At 41.2% G+C, this 20003-nt stretch overlaps 1 protein-coding gene across 2 annotated transcripts in view; it reads left to right on the top strand.

Annotated features, from left to right (window-relative positions):
• Chn2 (chimerin 2) overlaps positions 1-20003 on the top strand; it is a 296829-nt gene that overhangs the window by 170549 nt on the left and 106277 nt on the right. For both annotated transcript variants that reach the window (XM_078039919.1, XM_005319154.4), the window contains one exon: positions 16656-16687. In XM_078039919.1, coding sequence (XP_077896045.1) covers positions 16656-16687 — 32 coding nt within the window. The remainder of the gene's footprint in view (positions 1-16655; positions 16688-20003) is intronic.

The following is a 20003-nucleotide window of genomic DNA, read 5'->3' as shown; positions in this document are numbered from 1 at the left end:
ATCTTACTCTTTTAATACTTAAAGCACAAATGTGCATACAGAACATGGAGAGATACACAATGGATCTATCTCTAGTATTATAATTTCACTACGGGAAGGTGATTGAAGAGGGAACCTCTCTAAAAAGGCTTCTGTGCCCCAAAGATGAACACTTCACTAAGCAAATCTTTCATTTCTACCATTCACCAGATTCTGCCCTCCTTTTTCTTTCTTTAGGTATATTAATTTTATCCAGTAGTTCAAACATAGTCATATGCTTACATTTGTAGGAAGCAAAAGATATAAAGCTTCTAGGAGAAGAAGAATGACAGGTATTCTTTGCCTTTTCCAAAGTGTGCATAGTACACATACCCTGAATACCATGAAACCTTGAAGGAAAGAATTTGCTAACAGAAGAGAGGAATTAAATGACTGTGCTCTCCCAATCTTCCCCCTCTAGAAATTGAGCAGCAGTGTTAGTCATCCCTTGATTTGATTCGATTCTATTGGGTACTTCAAGCTCTCTGAGTTTAAGAGGTATGTGGAGAATTTAAAGAGCGTTCTGAGGAGAATAATGAAGATGAATTAAGGATTGGAAAGTGGGGCCTATTAGAAAAGGTTAAAAGAACAAGGATTATTTAGTTTGAGGAAGAACAGGCAATCAGGTGGCATGGAGATGGATTCTAATAATGGAATCTTTATTCCCTGGGGAATGGTCTCAGATTCTCACTTGTGCTGAAGACTCAGGAGAAGAAGGCAAAAAAAAAAAAAAGTATATGAGGTTAGATATTAGGGTAAAATTTCTGCCCATGATTAAATCATGGGTTTTGATTCCCCTTTACAGGATTTCTTATTTTAAAATAAGATACCTGTTTGTGGGAAATATCCAAAGCATAGGCAGGCCATCGAGTCAGTTTTGAATCCCCTGCTCTGGTGGGAAGCCAGCCAGCCAGCCCAGCCTGGTCATATGGCCTCCCTGGGATTTGGCATGGTTGGAGGAATCAGCAAGCTCACTTGGAGCTCTAGCTTTGGGATGTCAAAGGATGAGGACAAAGCTCCAGCCAAGAAGAGGTGCCAGGTCAGAGCCAGAACAGTGTGCCTAATTGGGTTGTACGAACAAGCAGGGCTGATGGTGTGTTCTGGGAGCCAACACGTGGCTCCAAGGAATGTAAGTGGCAGGGAAGATGTAGCAAGGGATTGAAGGTCCAGAGGAGCTGGTGGGAAGTGTGCTGGAGCAGTGAGAGCTATCCATATGGCTGGGCTCTTGGTGTTCCTAGAAGCCTACTGTGAGGGTGAACCAGAATCCAGGTAGAGGTCCTAAAAAGGTGTCCAGGAAGGCGTTCATTCTCTCAAGGTTCTGGAACTGCCATTCAACATCATTTTTTCTCGTCCTGGTTGCAAGTCAGAATCCACCTGTAGAACTTAGCAAACCTACAGACACTGTGGCTCCAGCTCTGGGATTTAGATTTAATGGGATTATCCCTTGGGGTTCTACTGTGAGCAACAGAAATGATTTTGAAGCACACCCCTGCCTCCGGAAGAATAAAGGGTGAGAGAAGATGGAGGGTGGATAGAAGGATATGAGGAAATTCCCTGCATGGAAAGAAAAGCTGATCTAAGGGCTCTGAGAAGGGTGTGAAATAGCACATCTCCAGGGATCCCCGGTGCAGAACTAAAGCACCTCAGGTCAATACAGCCTGATAGTTAGGGTGCCAGGTAATCGAGCCTACCTCTGCTTTCAGTTTCTATCTGCCTTAATTCGTCTTTTAGAAAAATGAGTACAATAGATGTTACCCACTGGGTAGTCATAAGGATGGCATGGGTTAATATAAGAAAAGAAAATACTTAGAACAATGGCTGGTACCTAGTGACAACTGTTTCTGATAGGCTCTTCATGCATGTGAACTCCTAACACCTTCCCTTAGTGGCTTCCATTCAAGTTGCAAATTTCGGGGGCACAGTAACTGAATGACTTATGTTGGTTCACATATTCACCCGTTTGTCTACAGAATGTATGGCACCTGGACTTTTGGCCCACTAACAGCAAGTCATGGTCACTTTCCATGTTCTTGAGTCTTCACTTTGCAAATTCAGAAAGTGGGAAGGGAGCAAGTTTTGTTCTAAGCCACAGAAGCATAAAGCACCAAGGATTTAGCTATAGCTACTGACAATCTTGCATGGATACCACTTTTGAAATTTCAGTGTTCCCCAGAAAGGGAGTTTAGGGGCATTAAGCAAACTTGTCTTTGAATAAATCTGTTAGTTCCATGAATCTGAACTCTGTGAAGGATATGTGTCTGGATTTGGGGCAACAGAGAGGAAAATAAAATTTTAAAATAAAAAAACCCAAGAGACTTTCTCTCAAGAGCTCACATCTAGATCTCATAAAGGCCAACAATCCCAATCTCAGTAAAATGTTGAGGACCTAACAGCCTGTTATAAAATTCAGAGGGAGAACAGGAAACATACCTGTCTCGAGACAGCCAGGAGAAGGGTCCCCAAGATGGCAGCATTTGAGCTCTTATCTTTAAAATCCTCCAAGATGCTATCAGATTAAGGCATAGAGAGATTAGGGAATGAGTATTAGAATTCCAGACAGAGGAAGGAGCCTGTCAAACAATGGCCTACACATGAGTCACAAGGACATGTTTCAGAAACTAGAAGGAGTTTTGAATCAGGAACATCAAGAATTGGGGAGTGAGGATGTGATAGGCCAGAGCACATGTGCCAGTGGAGACATGTTCTGGATTCGCAAGTAAGGGCCCTCCTAGAAAGACTTGTACATCATCCCTGTATCCATTAAATCTATATATATATACTGAGCACCTACTAAATGCCAGTACCATTATAGACTCTAGAGAAGCAGCAGTACACAGAATACAAAATCCCTGCCCTTTGTGTCATCTCCATTTGATTGGAAGAGATTGGCACAAAAACACATACACATTCGGGTTCTCCAGAGACAGATCTAGTAAGTGGAAATTTATTATTAGGTTTTGACCCCCATGATTGTGGAGACTAAGAAGTCTCACAATATGCCATCTGCAAGCTACATGTGAAGGAAAACTCGTGGTGCAGTGTGAAGGAATGCCTAATAGTTGGAGGGCCAATGGTGTTGAGTCTAGGCTGGGTCAGAAGACTTGAGAATCAGGTGCAGCACGGGCAGGACAGAATGATGCTCCAGCTCAAGGGGTCACCCAGGAGCAGAGCAAAGCCATCCCGCATGGGCCTTTTTGTTGTATTCAGGCCCTCAGCAGATTATGTGATGTTCACCCACATCGGATTGGCTCATCTGCTTTTCTCAGTCTCCCCAAGTCAAATGTTTACCTCCACACTCACAGACACCACCAGAAAAAGTGTTTAATCAGACATCTGGGCGTCCCATGGCCTGACCAAGTTGACCCATACAATGACCCATCAGAACACACAAGTAAGGTGATAAATGTCATGCCAACAGAGTAAGCCAGAGAAAGAGGGATGAGGTATGCCATAGAGAGGATCTTGCCATCTTGAAGTAGGGTGGTCTGGGGGGCGTCCCACGGAGTTGTGTAGGTTTGACCATCTGGCAATGGGGAACCAGTGAAGAATGGTGAGCAGAGAGTGATGTGATGAGACTTGCCTTCTCTGACTTCATACTGGAAAACAGATGGGAGGATAAAGTAAGCACTGACCAGAGACCAGTAGAAAGACTATTTCAAAGGGCCAGGAGAACAGACAGTGCATGAGCATGGACAGAAAGAAACCATTTCAAGAGCAATTAAGGAATACATATGATAGAAAGACTTAGTTGACAGACCAAAATGGTTATAGGACAATGGAAGGATCTGGATGACAATGTCTGGTTTAGGCACTGGGCAGATGATGCCCTGGGTGGTGCGTTCACAGGGCTGAGTAAAGGAGGTTGAGCCACCAGAAATGATAGACAGATTTTCCTGGGCCAACCTACCCAGATTCCCAAAGTGGCCTTGTTTGGGCCTTTTAACCATTTGAAGATCAACCAGCAATGACAGCAGCATATATTCTTTCTTATCTTTGGACAACTTCCCTTCCTCTTGGTGTGTGAGATTATGGGCTTTGGCATCAACATTACTCAGATCTTGGCTTAGATCTCATCTCCCCAACTTTGTGTGATCTTTCAGTCAAGGTTGCCATATAGGCCTTCCTCTGCTTACCTGCAAATGGGGACGACAGTAATTATATGACCTGCTTGTTGGGAGAATGGAAGCACCCACTCCACGTGGAGGGAACTTGTTCAGAGTTGGCTCTGCCTCTGCTTCTCCCAGCCCTGCCCTCAGGGGAGTTCTGAGTTAGGGTCTGTAGATCTATTCAGAAGAAGAACCAGGACCAAGACTCAATGGGAGAGGCAGGTGAATTTGTATGAGTGTGTGTGTGGTTACAGCTGCCCTTCCATTGCTTTCCAAAACTGTCTTTGGGGCACATTTAATCTTCCTCTTTTACAATGCTTATTTTGTACAGTGACTTATCAAATGAAATCTAGGAAATCAGGACTTCCCTGAGGTCCATGCTGGTTCAACATTCAGATAACTCTTCACCTATTTGTCCAAGGGTGTCTTCTGTGCCTGGGGACACTGTGAGTGGTGGAGGTTGCTTCCAGCCCAGTGGTCAGGGCAGAGTTTCAGAGCAGCAAGCCTAGAGCTGCAAGGAACTGGCTCACTGTGTGTGTACATAGCCTAGCTGCTCACTCCCAAGAAATAACTTACATTTTTTTTCTTTAGTGTTTTCATGTAGTTTAAATTGTTCAAATTCTTCCAAGTAGGGAGTGGACTCCCTTGTAAATCCTGTTGACATTTTAGTCTGTTCCATTTTATATTCATCTGAGCTGCTTTCTGGATTAATTGGAGGTATTTCACCAGTACTGTCTGCTCTTTTAAAATACCTTTTAAAAATTTCCAGATTATCAAAAGTAAATAGTTCCTGTTACCTCCTTCTTTTTACTCTGTTTTACCTGATGCATTTAAAATATTTGTTGTGTATTTGCATTTTGGTTTACGATCTTTTTTAAGTGACCTTCCTTGGGAACACTCAAAGTTCAAAGTTATTTTATTTCAAAACAGCATTTTCTCACTATTACCATTTGGGGTGGATAGTTCTTTGTTTTGGAGAACTGTCCTGTGTATTGTAGGATGTTTATTAACATCTCAGACCAGTTGTACATCCTCCCCCCAGTCCTGAAAATCAAAGCTGTCTTTAGCCTTTGCCAAATGTCTCCTGGGGTGGGGGTGAGGCAAAATCACTTATTTGAGCTCTACGGGTCTAAAGAAAGGTCTTGTCTGTTTATTCTAATGTTATCACTGATTTTTAAATCAAATTCCTAGAAGAAAACTTGAAGGCAGAGAACAAACTGAAAGAGTAAGAACTGCTTTGGCCTCACTTGATACATGTGGGTTCATTTACCTGCTAACGGGCCATTTAGATCATATTATTAAACCATGACTTGTGTGTACTTACAGAACTCAGCAAAGCCATTGATGAACTTTTAAGGTTTATTACAGAAAGACTGAATGGTTGATTATATAATATATTCTTATCAAAATGGGAAGAAATGTACTCATCTATACTCTGTCATGTTCAAGTAATGCCAGGAAGAAAAGTAAGCCTCTAGATTCCAAATGGAAAGAAATGGAAATATTTGATGTTTGCTCAGTTTTCATTAATGCACTTTGACTCCAAAAATGTAAATTTTAGTACTTGCATTTTCTTTCTCTTTTTTTCAGCAGAGATCTTTGATTTCTAATTAGAAAGGAATTATCCATATTTAGTTTTTGTGGATGAAATTGCCCCAATACCACCAGTACAAGTCCCCCTATCAAAAGCCTGCTCTCCCTGAGTCGATCTTTATCTCTGAGAATCCAGCAGTCTAGCTACCCAGTGTAAAAGGTTGCTAAATTGGTTTTTTAAAATTATTTCTGTTAAGTAAAAACTTAACATATACCAGCTGCTAAGGGATTATAAAAGCTTTGGTTTTTTTTCAATAATTGGAAACCTTGTTTACAGAGGACTCACAATATTCTCTAAATGCCTTTGTGTTTCCTGTGAAAGAACTGGTGTTTATCTAGGCAATGATAATCTGACTATAAAGAAAACTCATTTAAGGATTATACATCCTGGCTCTCACTATGCAGCTGTCACTCGACTGTTCTTTCAAGCTTTACAAATGCTGGGAATTCTTCCTTAAAATTAGAAGAATGCATTGGGAAATAAACAGGTAGTTTGGGAATATATATAATTCTAAAGCAGAGAGAAATATTTAAGAGACCCATAAATACCACTACTTCCAGGCAAACTAACTTTATTTTTAGAACTACAAACGCCAAACAAAACAGCTCCAGGGAAAAACCCTCAGAGCCCAACTGCCACCACCGGCTTCCACAAGCCTCTCTCCCCCACACCAGCCTTTTCCTCCCACAATCCTCCTCCTCTTGAGGCCGATTGGCTGGGTTGCGTGGGCAGAGCCAAAGAAGTCACCCAATGAGCAGCTCCGTGGAGGAGCCAATCAGCTAGATGTTGCTGGGGCAGCTGTGAGCCAATCATCAGCTGGCAGTCTGAAGGGCAGGGAAACAGCCCAATGAACATCACCGCAGAGGAGCCAATCAGCTAGATGTTGCTGGGGCAGTCTGAAGCTTGCTGGCAGCTGGAAGTTTGCTGGGGCCCCTTTGGCTGTGGCTCTCAACATCTCCCCCTCTCTGTTTAAACAACAAGCATGTGGCTTATGGACCGTGCCTGCCTTAGGTTGTCCAATACATATGGTCCTTACCCGTCTTCGGATGAGCTGACCTCAGGGCGTCAGCCTCCTGTCTTAGGTTGGTACCATTGTAATTGGATCTTACCCGTCATTGACTACCGGTCCAGTACAGCCACACCTGTGGAGAGGTCTCAGCGGGGGGGGGGGGGGGGTGAGGTTCTTTGCCTCACCTCTGTTGACCCCCAAATTTTAGCTGAATGATCATGACAAGCAGAAGGGAGGAAGATATACCAAGTCAATTGACGGTTCTGTAAGCAGTTCAGTGTAAGTTCTGTAAGCAGTTCAGTGATGGCTATTGCAGAAACTGTAGATTAGTTTTATCTTTGTCTTCACCGGCACAGGGATGAAGATAGGAATTCTGGCAATAATGACTAAAGAAAAAATTAGGTAACATTCCAGAAGACACTAAAAGAAAACAATTTTCTTAACAATTTATATTATCTTCATCGGCACTGGGATGAAGATAGAAATTCTGGCAATAATGGCTAAAGAAAAAATTAGGTAACATTCCAGAAGGCACTAAAAGAAAACAATTTTCTTAAAAGAAAACAATTTTCTTAACAATTTATATTATAGTGAAGAGAATTATTAAATATAATGAAAACTAAAGGTGAGAGTAAACAAACAGATCTGTTAACCTCCTTTTTTGTTTACATATTAAAACAATTCTTAACAGTTATTTACCCAATTTAAATTAAACCATTTAAATCACGTGAATAAAAAAAAAATATTTGGATCCATCTTTTCATGAGCGCTCATCATATATGATATATAGAAATATGTACATTGGACATACGTACATTCAAACATATAACACAAAACACAAGTGTGCACACATAATATAATACATACAACACATAACACAATAGTAGAGGCCTTATAACTTTTTACAGGTAAAATCTCTATTGCAATGTTTAAAAACTCTATAGTCAAAAAAAAAAAAATAGAACTGATCAGCAAAACATTAACCTAGGTCTGTATGAGCTCAAAAAAATAAAATAGAACTTCATGATATGGGAAAGGGCAATAATAAAATAGATATTGAAAAAAGCATCCTGGTTCTGTCGCAGATGTAAGGATAGCCAAATTGGAGTTTTGGATATCAGCTATTATGGATTTGAGCTAAATCATCTTCTTTTTGGTCTGTAGAAATCGCTTTAGTTAATCTCTCTGGAATCCAAATCGGCTGCTGTTCTCTGTGGAAACACAAAAACAGACCCCCGACTCCAGACAATCACTGGGTCAGGATTTTAGTTAATCTCTCCGGAATCCAAATCAGCTGCTGTTCTCCCTGTGGAAACACACAAACAGGCCCCCGACTCCAGACAATCACTGGGTCAGAACCTTGGTTAATCTCTCTGAAATCCAAATCGGCTGCTGTTCTGGGTCAGAACCTTGGTTAATCTCTCTGGAATCCAAATCGGCTGCTGTTCTTCCTGTGGAAACACACAAACAGACCCCCGATTCCAGACAATTACTGGGTCAGGACCTTTCCATTGTCCTGTTAGAATATCTTTCCAAAGTACCTTGGGCTTATGTACATTTTTTGGACACATATGCCTTTCTGCAGCACTAAGTCCTGATGAATCCAAATTTAAAAAGTTTAGAGTAAAAAGCGTTATTTTAAGTTTATCTTTGGGGAATATATACCCCTTCCCAATTCCATCTTTTTGCTTTAATAAGTACATTTTAATAGTTTGATGAGCTCTTTCAACTATGCCTTGACCCTGTGGATTGTATGGGATTCCTGTTATATGAGTAATGCCAAATGATGAGCAAAATTGTTTAAAAGAAGTAGACGTATAACCAGGGGCATTATCTGTTTTTAACTGTTTTGGAATGCCCACAGTGGCAAAATTTTGTAAGCAATGAGCTATAACATCTTTAGTTTTTTCGCCGGCATGAAGGGAGCCCATCAAAAATCCAGAAGAAGTATCAATTGTAAAATTGATTCAAAGAAGTATCAATTGTAAAATTAATTCAAAGTTCTCAGTTACTAACGCGCGCGCACACACACACACACACACACGTGTGTGTGTGTGTGTGTGTGTGTGTGTGTGTGTGCATGCGCTGTGATGGTACTAAGGATCATAACCAGGCCTCACACATGCTAGGCAAGCACTCTACCCCTGAGCTATATCCCAACCCTGTCCTCAGCTAATGTATTGATGGAATTCAGATCTTTTGAAAGAGATTTTAAGGTGTTCTACCCTGGTAAAGAGAAGTTAAAAATCATTCAGATAATCAAATATTTAGCTAAATTGTGGATTTTGAGTAATAGCTCAACATTGATTAGTGTCTACTGGAGAAGCAATGTAGCCCTGTAGTTAAGGGTATCCTGTCTGGCTGGGCCCAGCCACTTACTACCTCTGTGGCCTCTAGCTAGCTATTTAGTGATTCTGTGTAAAAATAACAGCCCTCACTTACCTCATGGGGTTATTTGGAGACTTAAGAGAGATAATATACCTGAAACCCTCAGGACAGTTCTTGGCACAGAGTAGCCACTCAATCAATGTGGAACTATTACCACAGTGTTCCAAGTCTCAGAGTTTTTTACAGGCAATATCTCGTCTAATCTCTGAAACAGCCTTATTAAAATAGCACATTTTAAAATTGAGGAAAATGATATGCAAAGAAGTTTAATAACCTACCCAGGGTCACATAGCAGTTGGATTGACGCTGAGCAAGGACCTGCATCCACATTCTTTGCCTCATTCTGCAAACTTTTAATGAGCACCAACATTCTTTGTTCTCTGAACACTCACTATCTGAATATTTGCTATAATGACTAAAAGTTCTAGCCAAAAAATCCTATCCAAGTTAAAAGACTGCTATACCAAGTTCTCATGTGTGAGAACTCATGGCAGCTTCTCAGATTTTAATGTGCATGTGATGCCCCTTTGATGTGCAGATTCAAGCTCCATGGTGATGTCAATGCAGCTGGTCCCCAGGTCACACTTTGAGCAGCAGGGCAGGGGACTGTGAGGGTGGGCTTCTTTTGTGGCTCAGTGTCCTCTAATTGGCCTTGAGTTTAAACATACTACACAATTTCTTTACCTTTCCCCTGAGGCATGAGTCCCCCAGCATTTGTTTAGACCAGGCACCTGAGGGCACTCCCAACTCAGGTCCAATTAGAGAATAACTTTCTAATCTTGGGCCATATTATTTCATTGTTTACTTTTATTATAGTATACCCTCTGTGCCGAAGGATAATGAAATTCCCTTCTATTCTGCTGCACACTGAACATAAGCATACATACTCATTACTCCACTAAGTATTAAATAATTAAGTAACCCGTCTTTAAATATTTTATACCATGCAAAAATCTATATGGTTGGATAGTTATTTATGGCATTTTAGTGATATTTATAAAATTGATTTGGGGATGCTCGAAAATGGTTATTTTTTTTTTCTCTGTAAAGTCATGGAATATAGGGCTATTGTTTGAAACTCGGCTGCCCAAAACATTTTGTAGGAATGTGTTAGGTTGAGATAATGAGTCTGCCTCTGCACACTCTGGGCCAGACATAGGAGACATCCTGAGAACATAACGATGATGCAAAACAAAACTGATGTCTCAGAAAACTCACAGAAAGTGGGCGCAGTGGTGAGTGTCTGTAGTTCTGACCATTCAGGAGGCTGAAGCAGGAGGATCACTTGAGCCCAAGAGAACAAGGTCAGTCTGGGCAACACAGAGACCTATTCTCAAAAACAAAACAGAAACCTTACAGAGTAGTTAGAGAAGAAACGGGCAATCATATATTTAAAAATCAGTGAGGTGCTGTTTTTGTAATGGAGACAGGTAAATGGAATTCTGAGAACACAGGGAAGAATGGCACTGGCTCTTCCTTTGACACAAAGGGGATCTTTTCTGGATACCAGAAGCTGGTATTCATTGAACACCTCTGTGTGCCAGGCACTGTGGCAGAACATGCTACACTTACTTAACTGTTACAACAACACAATGAGTTTTGTTAACAGTCCTGTTTTAAAGGTGAGGGAACTGAGAGAAGGAGAGAGAAAATAGTCACCTGCTTAAAGACAGGTGGATTGGGCGTTAATACTAGGCAGTTTGAGTCCAGACCCTGCTCCTCAACCATCATGCCCTCTGCCCTTCTGAAAGAGAATTCAGGACCTTAAAACAAGAACATATGAAAAATGATGGATGTATTGGGGTGACTACACATATGAAGTGCAGTTAATTCAGTTCACATTGGGTCTAGGATGGACCATGGGGCGGGGATGCCAGATCTGGAAGCCAGGACATCTGTGTTGGATTCACATGCGTGGAACATACGTGTGGACTGTATGGACAGGATTGGACAGGACCCAGATCATCCTAAGCAGTCATGGTGTTGGCAAATAACTTTATTTGAGATGTGACAATAAAGTCATGAAGTAGATCTTATTATAACATACACTTTATATTGTACCAGGATCCCCCATCAGATATCAAAGTCCACATGCTCAAACCCCTTATATAAAATGGCATAAAATTGGCACATCATCTGCAGACAGCCTCCCAAACACTTTAAATCATATCTACGTTACTTATAGCACCTAATACTATGCCCACTTCTCTCTTCATTCACATGGACTCAGCATAGCACTTGGCATGCAGAAAATCCACATTTTGCTTTTTGGAACTTTCTGGAATTTTTTTCCCCCAAATATTTCAATTGGTTGAATCTGGGGATGAACAACTCAAGGATATGGAAGGTCGACTGTGATACCTGAGCATGATACCCTTCTGGCAGTCAGGTTGGAAAGCTTTCTTTTATTTCCACCAAATTCCCATTGCTCAGAGAGTATTAGGAATCGCTCTTGGAAATGCCTCCAGAACAAGTCACAGTGAAAATCTTATCTTGTGAACATGCCTTATTTTTGTCTCAAATGAATTCCTAATGTGATCACTCATCCCACTTATGGGAATGCCTCTGAATAACTTAGGCCTGTTTGCTGAAATAACATCCTTTATCAAACCCATTCTCAAAAACCAAATATATATATTCTCTATATTAGTAATTCTGACTTTATTATATGCTTTGAAATCATGTAGGGGGATCTAATTAAATAGCACATCAATTCCCACCCTCAGCAGGCTCAGCTGGCCCAAAGTGGGGACCAAGAATCTGCAGTGTTAAACAAGTATGCCAAAATTTCTGTTTGGAATGACCAGTCAACTTTGAGAAGTGCAGCTGAAAGAACATTCAAGAAAAGCAATAGTGCATTTGAGGCAATTCCAAGCATGATTTAACCAACAGGGACAATAAGGCATGTACTGCCTGCTTTGATGCACTAGTTTCCTGCAGATAATGCTTTTTTAGAATAAAATGCTCAGTTACATTTTTAAAAAGAATAAGTCAGAGAGTCTTGCCCGCATCCCGCACAGGCGACGGAAATAGGGTTCCCCTTGGTGGAGTGGGCTGGCTATGGAATAAAAGGTAGGAAAAATAGAATGATGAAAAAACCACAGGACATAGAAAATATTTTCAGAAAGCGGGGGCAGGAAAGGCTAGCTGATCATATGGACAGAGCTTCTATATCCTGGCAAAATGGAGCCAGCACTTGCTTTATTTATATTGGGACATCAAAGGCAGAGAGAAGGTTTCAAGGGTGGAGTCTTGCTTGTGTTGTCTTGCAGTCAGTAAGTTGATTGACATCTCAGCAGGTGACACCCATCTCAGGTGCTATGTAGGTCACAGCAGATCGGAAAAGAGATTCACATTGTCCTTGGGCAATTAACCAGAGGCACTGTCCACTGGCCATTCCCAGACAACAGATATCTCTATCCATGAGTCTTCCATGTGTGGTGACCCATATGCATCCCATGGACGGCTCATGATAAGAGAGGGCACAATGGCACATGCCTGTAATCCCAGGGACTCCGGAGGCTGAGGCAGGAGTATTGCAGGTTTGAGGCCAGCCTCGGCAACTTAGCAAGACCCTGTCTCAAAATAAAAAATAAAAAGGCTGGGAGTGGTAAAGTGCCCCTGGGTTCAATCCCCAGTACCAAAAGAAAAAAAAAAAGTCAGCCTCCATTCTGCATGATCATATCCGGTATACCAGATGCCCTGTGCCTTGAGAAGGATCCATTCCATGTCTTTGCTCACTCAAGTAAACCTGGACTTGGACTTTTTTTTGTGTGTGTGAGGTTGGTCCCAGGAATTGAACTCAGTGGCACTCAACCACTGAGCTACATCCCCAGTCCAAAAGTGGATATTTATATTTAGAGACAGGGTCTCACTGACTTGCTTAGTGCCTCACTTTTGCTGAGGCTGGCTTTGAACTCACAATCCTCCTGCCTTAGTTTCCTGAGCCCCTGGGATTACAGGTGTACACCAGTGTGCCCAGCTGGACTTGGCCTTCCTTAAGGAGGGGTGTCCTCTGTGAACCAGAAAAATCATCTTAGGACAGCATTAGAGGATCTAGTAATTTGTCTGCAAATTTTCCCCTTTTTCTTAAGAAAGGTGAGTTTCTCCCACTCCTTGGAGTTGGCTCACTGATTTCCAAGAGCAGGCAGACAGAGCTGACCTCCATCAGTCTTATGAAGTGGCTTAGCTCACCAAGGTGGCTCCAGCTGCTGTAATAGGATAGTCACAGGGGCCAGGAAGCTCCAGAACCAGCCTTTATTTATGTCATGATACACTACGTTTATTGCACCTTCCTGAATCTGTCCTTTCCTAAGGTAGTCCTTCATTTTGTATCAAGTCACTGGATTTTAACCAACATGATTCTCAATGAGAATGTAAGAATTCTAGGTTGCCTTACTTCTTCTTATCACACTGTCCTCATGGTGAGTCTCTCACCCTCACTGAAAAGACTCCTACACACCCAGGAGCTGAAATTCAGTGCTAAGCTTCTTTCTTTAAAAAAAAAAAAAAAATCAAGTCTTACAGGATGGCCCTGAATCCCATACAGAGTGGGCCCCTGGAGTGAGCGGGTGGGTCTCTGTAACACTACTGGGTCAGAGTGCAAGGTTGCCAGTCTCTCCAGACAGGTCCCTTGGCTCTGAGAGACAAGGGTGGGGATGTGGCTCAGAGCCCTGTGGATTTGGTCTGAATGCAGAAGTTCATTGTGGATGTTCTATGATTTGGGGGGTCATAGCACTTAAAAATTAAACACTTGACAGGTTTAAAGCTCAGTGCAGTGTAGGAGAGACTATATTTAGATTCCTGTGAGCAAAATATTTAGAAAAAGGAAGGAGTGTTTATTCATTTTTTTTATCCTGGCCATTCTTTTTCTCTGTCTTTAATATGAACTATATTTTCTATAAGGACTGCAGAGACAACAAAGTGAAAAGAGATCCAATCAGATTGCTGTTAAAACAACTTCCACCAGTGGGAGAGGTGGTCAGAGCGCTGTCCGCATCTTCCATCTCTTCCTGCTCTCTTCCTGTGTAGGTCTTGCCAAATTCAGAACAGAAACCATGCTTCCTAGTTAAATTTGAATTTCAGGTAAAGGGAGCATAATATTGTAATATTTGCCTTCAGCAATATTTGGGATCTCTTTTCTGGCCTTGTTCCACCTGTACCCTGTTCCATGCCACGTGATGCTCTTCTTTTATATTATAGTAATTTTTTTTTTACAGAGGATTTGACCTTCAATTGGATCAAAATCTCCTCTGGGCAGGATCTTACTTGGAAGACCTTGAGGCACCATGACTGTTGACTGCCCTCTTTGGGGACCTGTGTTAGATTCCTCCTTGTGTCTCCTTTTGACTGCAAATGCTGGACACCCTGCATTCCCTGTAGCTGTCCTCCCTGCATCTGCAAGGTCGTCACTTCAGGAACAGTGACAGGGCTGAGCACAGAGCCCTGAACTTAAAGAGTGTGCTGTATATTTTTATGATTGATGAAAGAACTGAAAGTAATTTGTTGTCTTGTTAAAAGTCAATTAAATTCGACATTTCCTAATCACTTACCTGCATGTCAGGAGTTAGCAGTAGGCTCTGTCCCATGCTGTCTATGGGAAGTTAGATTAATTACTCCTTCCCTTTTGGAAAAATGAGAGGGTAGAGGAAGGGAGCAGAGTGGGGAGCTACCTCTGGATTTGGGGAATTTGTATTATGGCTTATCTAAGAAGATGGGAATAAAAAATTATCTTTCTATAGAGGGAATCATTTCAAATTTTGGAATACTACCTCTCCAAGAATGGAGAGAGATTTTGCCATTCATTATATATTGTCCACTTCTATCAGTTTTCTAGTTCTAAATTGTTTCTGTGGCCAGGTGTAGTGGAGCATGCCTGTAATCCCAGAAACTCCCAAGGCTGAGCCAGGAGGATTTCAAGTTCAAGGCCAGCCGCAGCAACCTAGGAAGATCCTAAGCTACTCAGAAAGACCCTGTTTCAAAACAAAATATATAAAAGGGCTGGGGCTGTAGCTAATGGTAAAGTACCCCTAGGTGCAATCCCCAGTACCAAAAAAAAAAAAATGTTTCTGGGGCACATGGATGTTGCAATCACATATCAATGATATCATAAAAATGAAAAAGAACTTTGAAAGCCAGTGGAATAATATAAATGACCAAATGTCCAACTCACATTAAAAAGCTTGCTAGTATGTAGAGTAATTATACACATCATTTACAGAAAGGCCATCAGATAATACAGTGCCTTTGCACACACTTTGTGCTTCTGTTAATGGTGTTATTTAAATCTTCCTTCACGAAGACATGAAGCAGGCTTTAAACCTTGAAGATTAGGAGTTATGAATGCCCCTCTTGGTTGAGTGTTTTTCAGGTATAAAATGCACAGAAGAGTGAACACGTATTCATAGGTGTCTAGATGATTAGTTTAGTGCCAGCTAGGATTGTCCTAGGCAGAATTGTAATCATGGTCCTCAGAGCCTCACCTCCCCTTTTTGCTTCTCCTTGGTCTGTGGTATCCTGCCACCTACTCAGATCCTCTACATCCTTTGGAGGATGGAGGTAGAGCAGGAAACTGCCCAGCACTTGAAATATCACCACTGCGCCTATTCATGAGTCCTGCTAAGAAAACAGCCCATCTGATTGTAACTGGAAATAACTGTAGACAAAATAGCTGCCAGGCCCATTCTCAACTCCAATGAATAAACATAAACCTGCTGTCATATGTACAACCATCAATAAAAATCCAAAACTTAATGTGCTTCAACTACATTTCCAGTGTTCCTGGAGTTAGAGTAGAGCAAAAGCCAAACATGAGAATTCACGTCAATTTTTCACCAACTCCAACACTATAAACATAGGAAAGTACATATGAACAGGGATTACCCATATAGGGGGTCAAAATTCAATATGATAACCCCATGACTAAAGCCGTGGTCAAAAAGTCTTTCTGGAAGTTTGAGATTTTTAAAGATGTGAATCTTGTCCTCTGTATCCTGTACCTCTGGTGTCAAAGGAATTTCAGCTCATTAGCCATTTGTTTAAAAAATGAGAATGTTGGAATATTGATGTTATTTGGAAAGAAACCAAATTAAGCTTCTTTACTTTTTAATCCAGGTGAATTCCTTGTTTTTTTTAATAAATGCATAATAAAACAATTAGATGAAGATTGAAATAAGTGAAGTTTTATTCATGATAGAAATATTTGTTTTGCCTGTTAAGATGAAACCTTATAATATCTTTATAAATTCCTTAATATTAAGAAAACATCACTCTTTCCTCTGAAAATTCTTTTATTGGTGATTATGTTTGGGAAGGAAATGAGCCTAATGAGTAGAGAAATGTAATAAATCTGGATCATTCCTACCCCAAGATAGTGGAATGTGTTGATTAACTCCATAGCTTCGTGGATTTCTGATTTGGGGAATAAAGTCTGTAACAAAATTACTTCTGGGACTCCCATTCTGTTTATTTGAATAGCATTTTTATCTAGCTGATTTGAATTCAAATACATTATTAATATTTTTCTTCTTTTTTAATATAGGTGGAAAACAGACCAAAATATTATGGAAGAGAGTATGTATCATACTATTCTTTGTTTTAATAATTTAATAAGTAGTCGCTTCATGTGTCTTTTAAATATTAAATATTAAAAATTCTCTAATATATGATCTTCATCACATGTCCATTGTGCATGAGTTTCATAATAAGAATAAATGCAATCAGACTCCTTTGTATTGAATCTTCTTTATAACACTCAGGTACTTGGTTTCCATTAAGGTGGGAGGGAAAGCGTCTCACGCTGCCATTCTCTCCACAAAAGCAGCTTTCGAGTGCCTGGCGAGTACTTGAAATGTAAGGCAGCATTTTTCATAATTGAGGCTCTCTGTTAGGGTTTTATTTCACTGTCTACCTGGATACAATATAAACATTTGGGGTGTCAAAGACCATACAGTGCAGCTGAATTCTTTGCTTTCATGTCCCTTATGAATGCAGTGGTCAGAAAAGGCACCCCATTTCCCTGCAGGCTTGTAAAAACCAAAGTAGTGATTGCTCCCCACTTGGATTTATTAACCAGATTGCTACAACACCATCATTTTTCTACCCCCCCCCTTTTTTTTTCCTTTTTTATTCTAACTCTTGTTTCACTTTCTCAGAAACAAATATGCAAACAAATTTGTAGAAGAAGCAAAGCCAGTATGCATGACCATAAAAATACCTAATACGGAGAGGGTGTTGAGGGAGAAGCGATGCACGGGTTACTTTTCTTCCCATGTTCAACCTGGAGGCGTGATACAGTGAGGATTCTTTCAAGTTCACCTCCCAAGCTCTTGCAGCCCATCCAAGACATTTCCCCTGTTCTTTCCTCGTCTATCAAAGCCTCATCTTCATGATTAATGACCCTATTAGTGACCCCAGCCCAGTGTTCCTTCCTAATTGCCACAGCTGCATTTTAGAACTTTCTTTGCCAAGCTTTTGGAATTAGTCCAGCCTCTCCCGAAATACCTGCTCAGGAACGCACATCCACCGCTACGTCCCTAACGTCCAGTCTACGTTGTAGCATGACTATCTTTCTCAATATAGGGATTTGTGTTTTGCTTGAAAATAGAACAATTAATTTTAAGAAGGAGAAAATGAAACCCTACCATGCCCAATTTTGCACATGAATTCCAAAAGGTACTCAATTGGACATTTTCTTTTTTGCGTCAAAGTTTGGTTGAATAACCCTTTCGTTCACATGTTCAACCCCAAGTATATTAAAATCTATAAAGAGAGGAGACCAAAGAACCATTTCCTTAACCACAAAAAGAAACATTTTGTATTAGAGGAGAATTAACCTAAAACCTTCAGATTATTTGCTTGTTTTTTTTTTTCCTCTTATCTTCCACTCAGAAATTAATAGATGTTGTATTCAGGAAATGCCTGTGCATATCTCTTGTGAATGAATCACAAGAAATTCTTAACAATGGATACTTTTAGGGAAAGAGAATCCTTGCTTCAGTCCTGTTAAAAATTTTATTTCTTTTGTACATTTCAACATTTGTGCCTTTCTACATTTGAATGTTTAAATTTTCCAACTATGCACAGGTATTACTTTTGTTTTTAAAAATTCAATACGTTAATATTTTGGAAAAATAAAAACAATAGGAAAATAGACAGTAGAAAAACACCCAGAGCCCCATGACAAAAGAGAATAATTGTTCCCCTTTTCCCTTCATCTCTTTCTTTCTGGTCTATAGTACAAGGTCCATACATTGCAGAAACTTGGGCTTTTTGAAACCGTGCATAAAGGGGACAATGAGCCACAGAGTGGATCTTCAGGGACACAACACAGTCATTTTCTCCTTTTGAACGATTGGATTTAACTCAGTTCTTGACAGTGTTCGTCTGCTGCTGGTGATCACTTAAGCTTGTCGATCCAGGGGAGTTAAAATGTAGCTGCTTTCACATGAACTGCCAACTCCAGACCCTCTTCTCCTGCCCTTCTCCCCCAGGGCAGGATGCCAGGTCCCTGTGCCCCACTCTGTGTGTGCCTCATTCTATTGTGGTCACCTCTGTCCTGCCTTAGGTGCATCCTGGACTTCCCAACCTCAAACCTTCTGACACCAGCTTTTTGACCTTTCTGATTATTTTGTAGGAAACTTTCCAATGTCCCCCACCTGTCCCTGCCCATCTTCCTCCCACCTCTGTCTTCCCATCCCCTGTCTCTCTCACCTAAGAGGTCACCCTCAGATCTCTTTGCCCCAGTTCATGCCTCACAGACAGCTTCACCACCAGCTTTGCAGGGTCCAATGGCCTCATTCACAATAAAACTCCCAAACACCTCTGCTCCGGGATTCCCATAATCTAACCTGCCAGCTCCATTTCCATCCATATTGTGCAGGATCTGCCTACACCCCCATGAGCCTGGCTCTGTAAAAACTTCCACCTCTCCCCACCTCAAGACTAGGGACATTGGTCTCCTTTTGGGCAGGTGGGTCCCTCTTAATGTCACAGCACTTTCATCCTCAGTCCAGAAAAGCACTGCTCCCAGACCTCCAGGCTCTGACTCTTGAGATTTAAAAGCAGGATTTAGGAAGCCAGGAAACCCCTCTCCCCCAAGCTATCACTGCATTAGACATAAGAGCCACTTTGGGAACTTAGAGCCCTACCCTCCTCTGGCCTTGCTCCCCAGGACAAAGGTGTCAACTTAGAAGGTCTACTTTGGAAGAATAGATGCAATTAGGAAATGTATACTGTGGCAGGCATCCCCCGCACCACCACCAAAAAAATAAAAATAAAAATAAAAATGCTGTCCTACTACATTGTCCTGTTACTTGATCTTTGCATTTCTGGGGGGGGGTAGAAACATAATGTGTCTAGCTGACTTTCCCTTTCCCTCTCTCCCTTCCAAGAATGTAAGGATGATTTTCTTGGTTCGGAAAATTCCTTCTCTGATTTATTCCTCAATTCTCCAAGATTAGAGAAAGACTAATCCTAGAAAGAGATGTTGGTCCCTCTCCCAGGAGCCTGGAGTCCCTGGGCCTTGTCCTTACCCCTCACCTCAGCCCACTTTCCTCTATTCCATCCCTATTCCATCCAAGGAATAGGGGTGAACAGGTCTTCTTTGCTTAAAGGCAGCAGGGAAAGGGTCCGGTGCCTGAGTCAACCCCCACCTCACTCCCTCCCTCCCTGACTGCTGTCTATTCTCAGACAGTAGCCTCCAAGGTCCACGCAGTCATTGACCAAGCCCCAAATCCTCCTGGATAACCCACATTTTCTACATGCATTTTTATTACTTTTTTAATGGTAGAAAAAGAAGATAAATGTTACCTTAAAAAAATAAAAAAAGGTATATTTTCCAAACACATCCCTAAGCAATTTACTCTCAAAATGCAAAGGACCAAAGGAC

This window comes from Ictidomys tridecemlineatus, chromosome 2 (genome assembly GCF_052094955.1).
Source record: "Ictidomys tridecemlineatus isolate mIctTri1 chromosome 2, mIctTri1.hap1, whole genome shotgun sequence".
In the NCBI taxonomy this organism is placed as follows: Eukaryota; Metazoa; Chordata; class Mammalia; order Rodentia; family Sciuridae; genus Ictidomys; species Ictidomys tridecemlineatus.
This window is presented reverse-complemented; position numbering and strand designations above follow the sequence as displayed.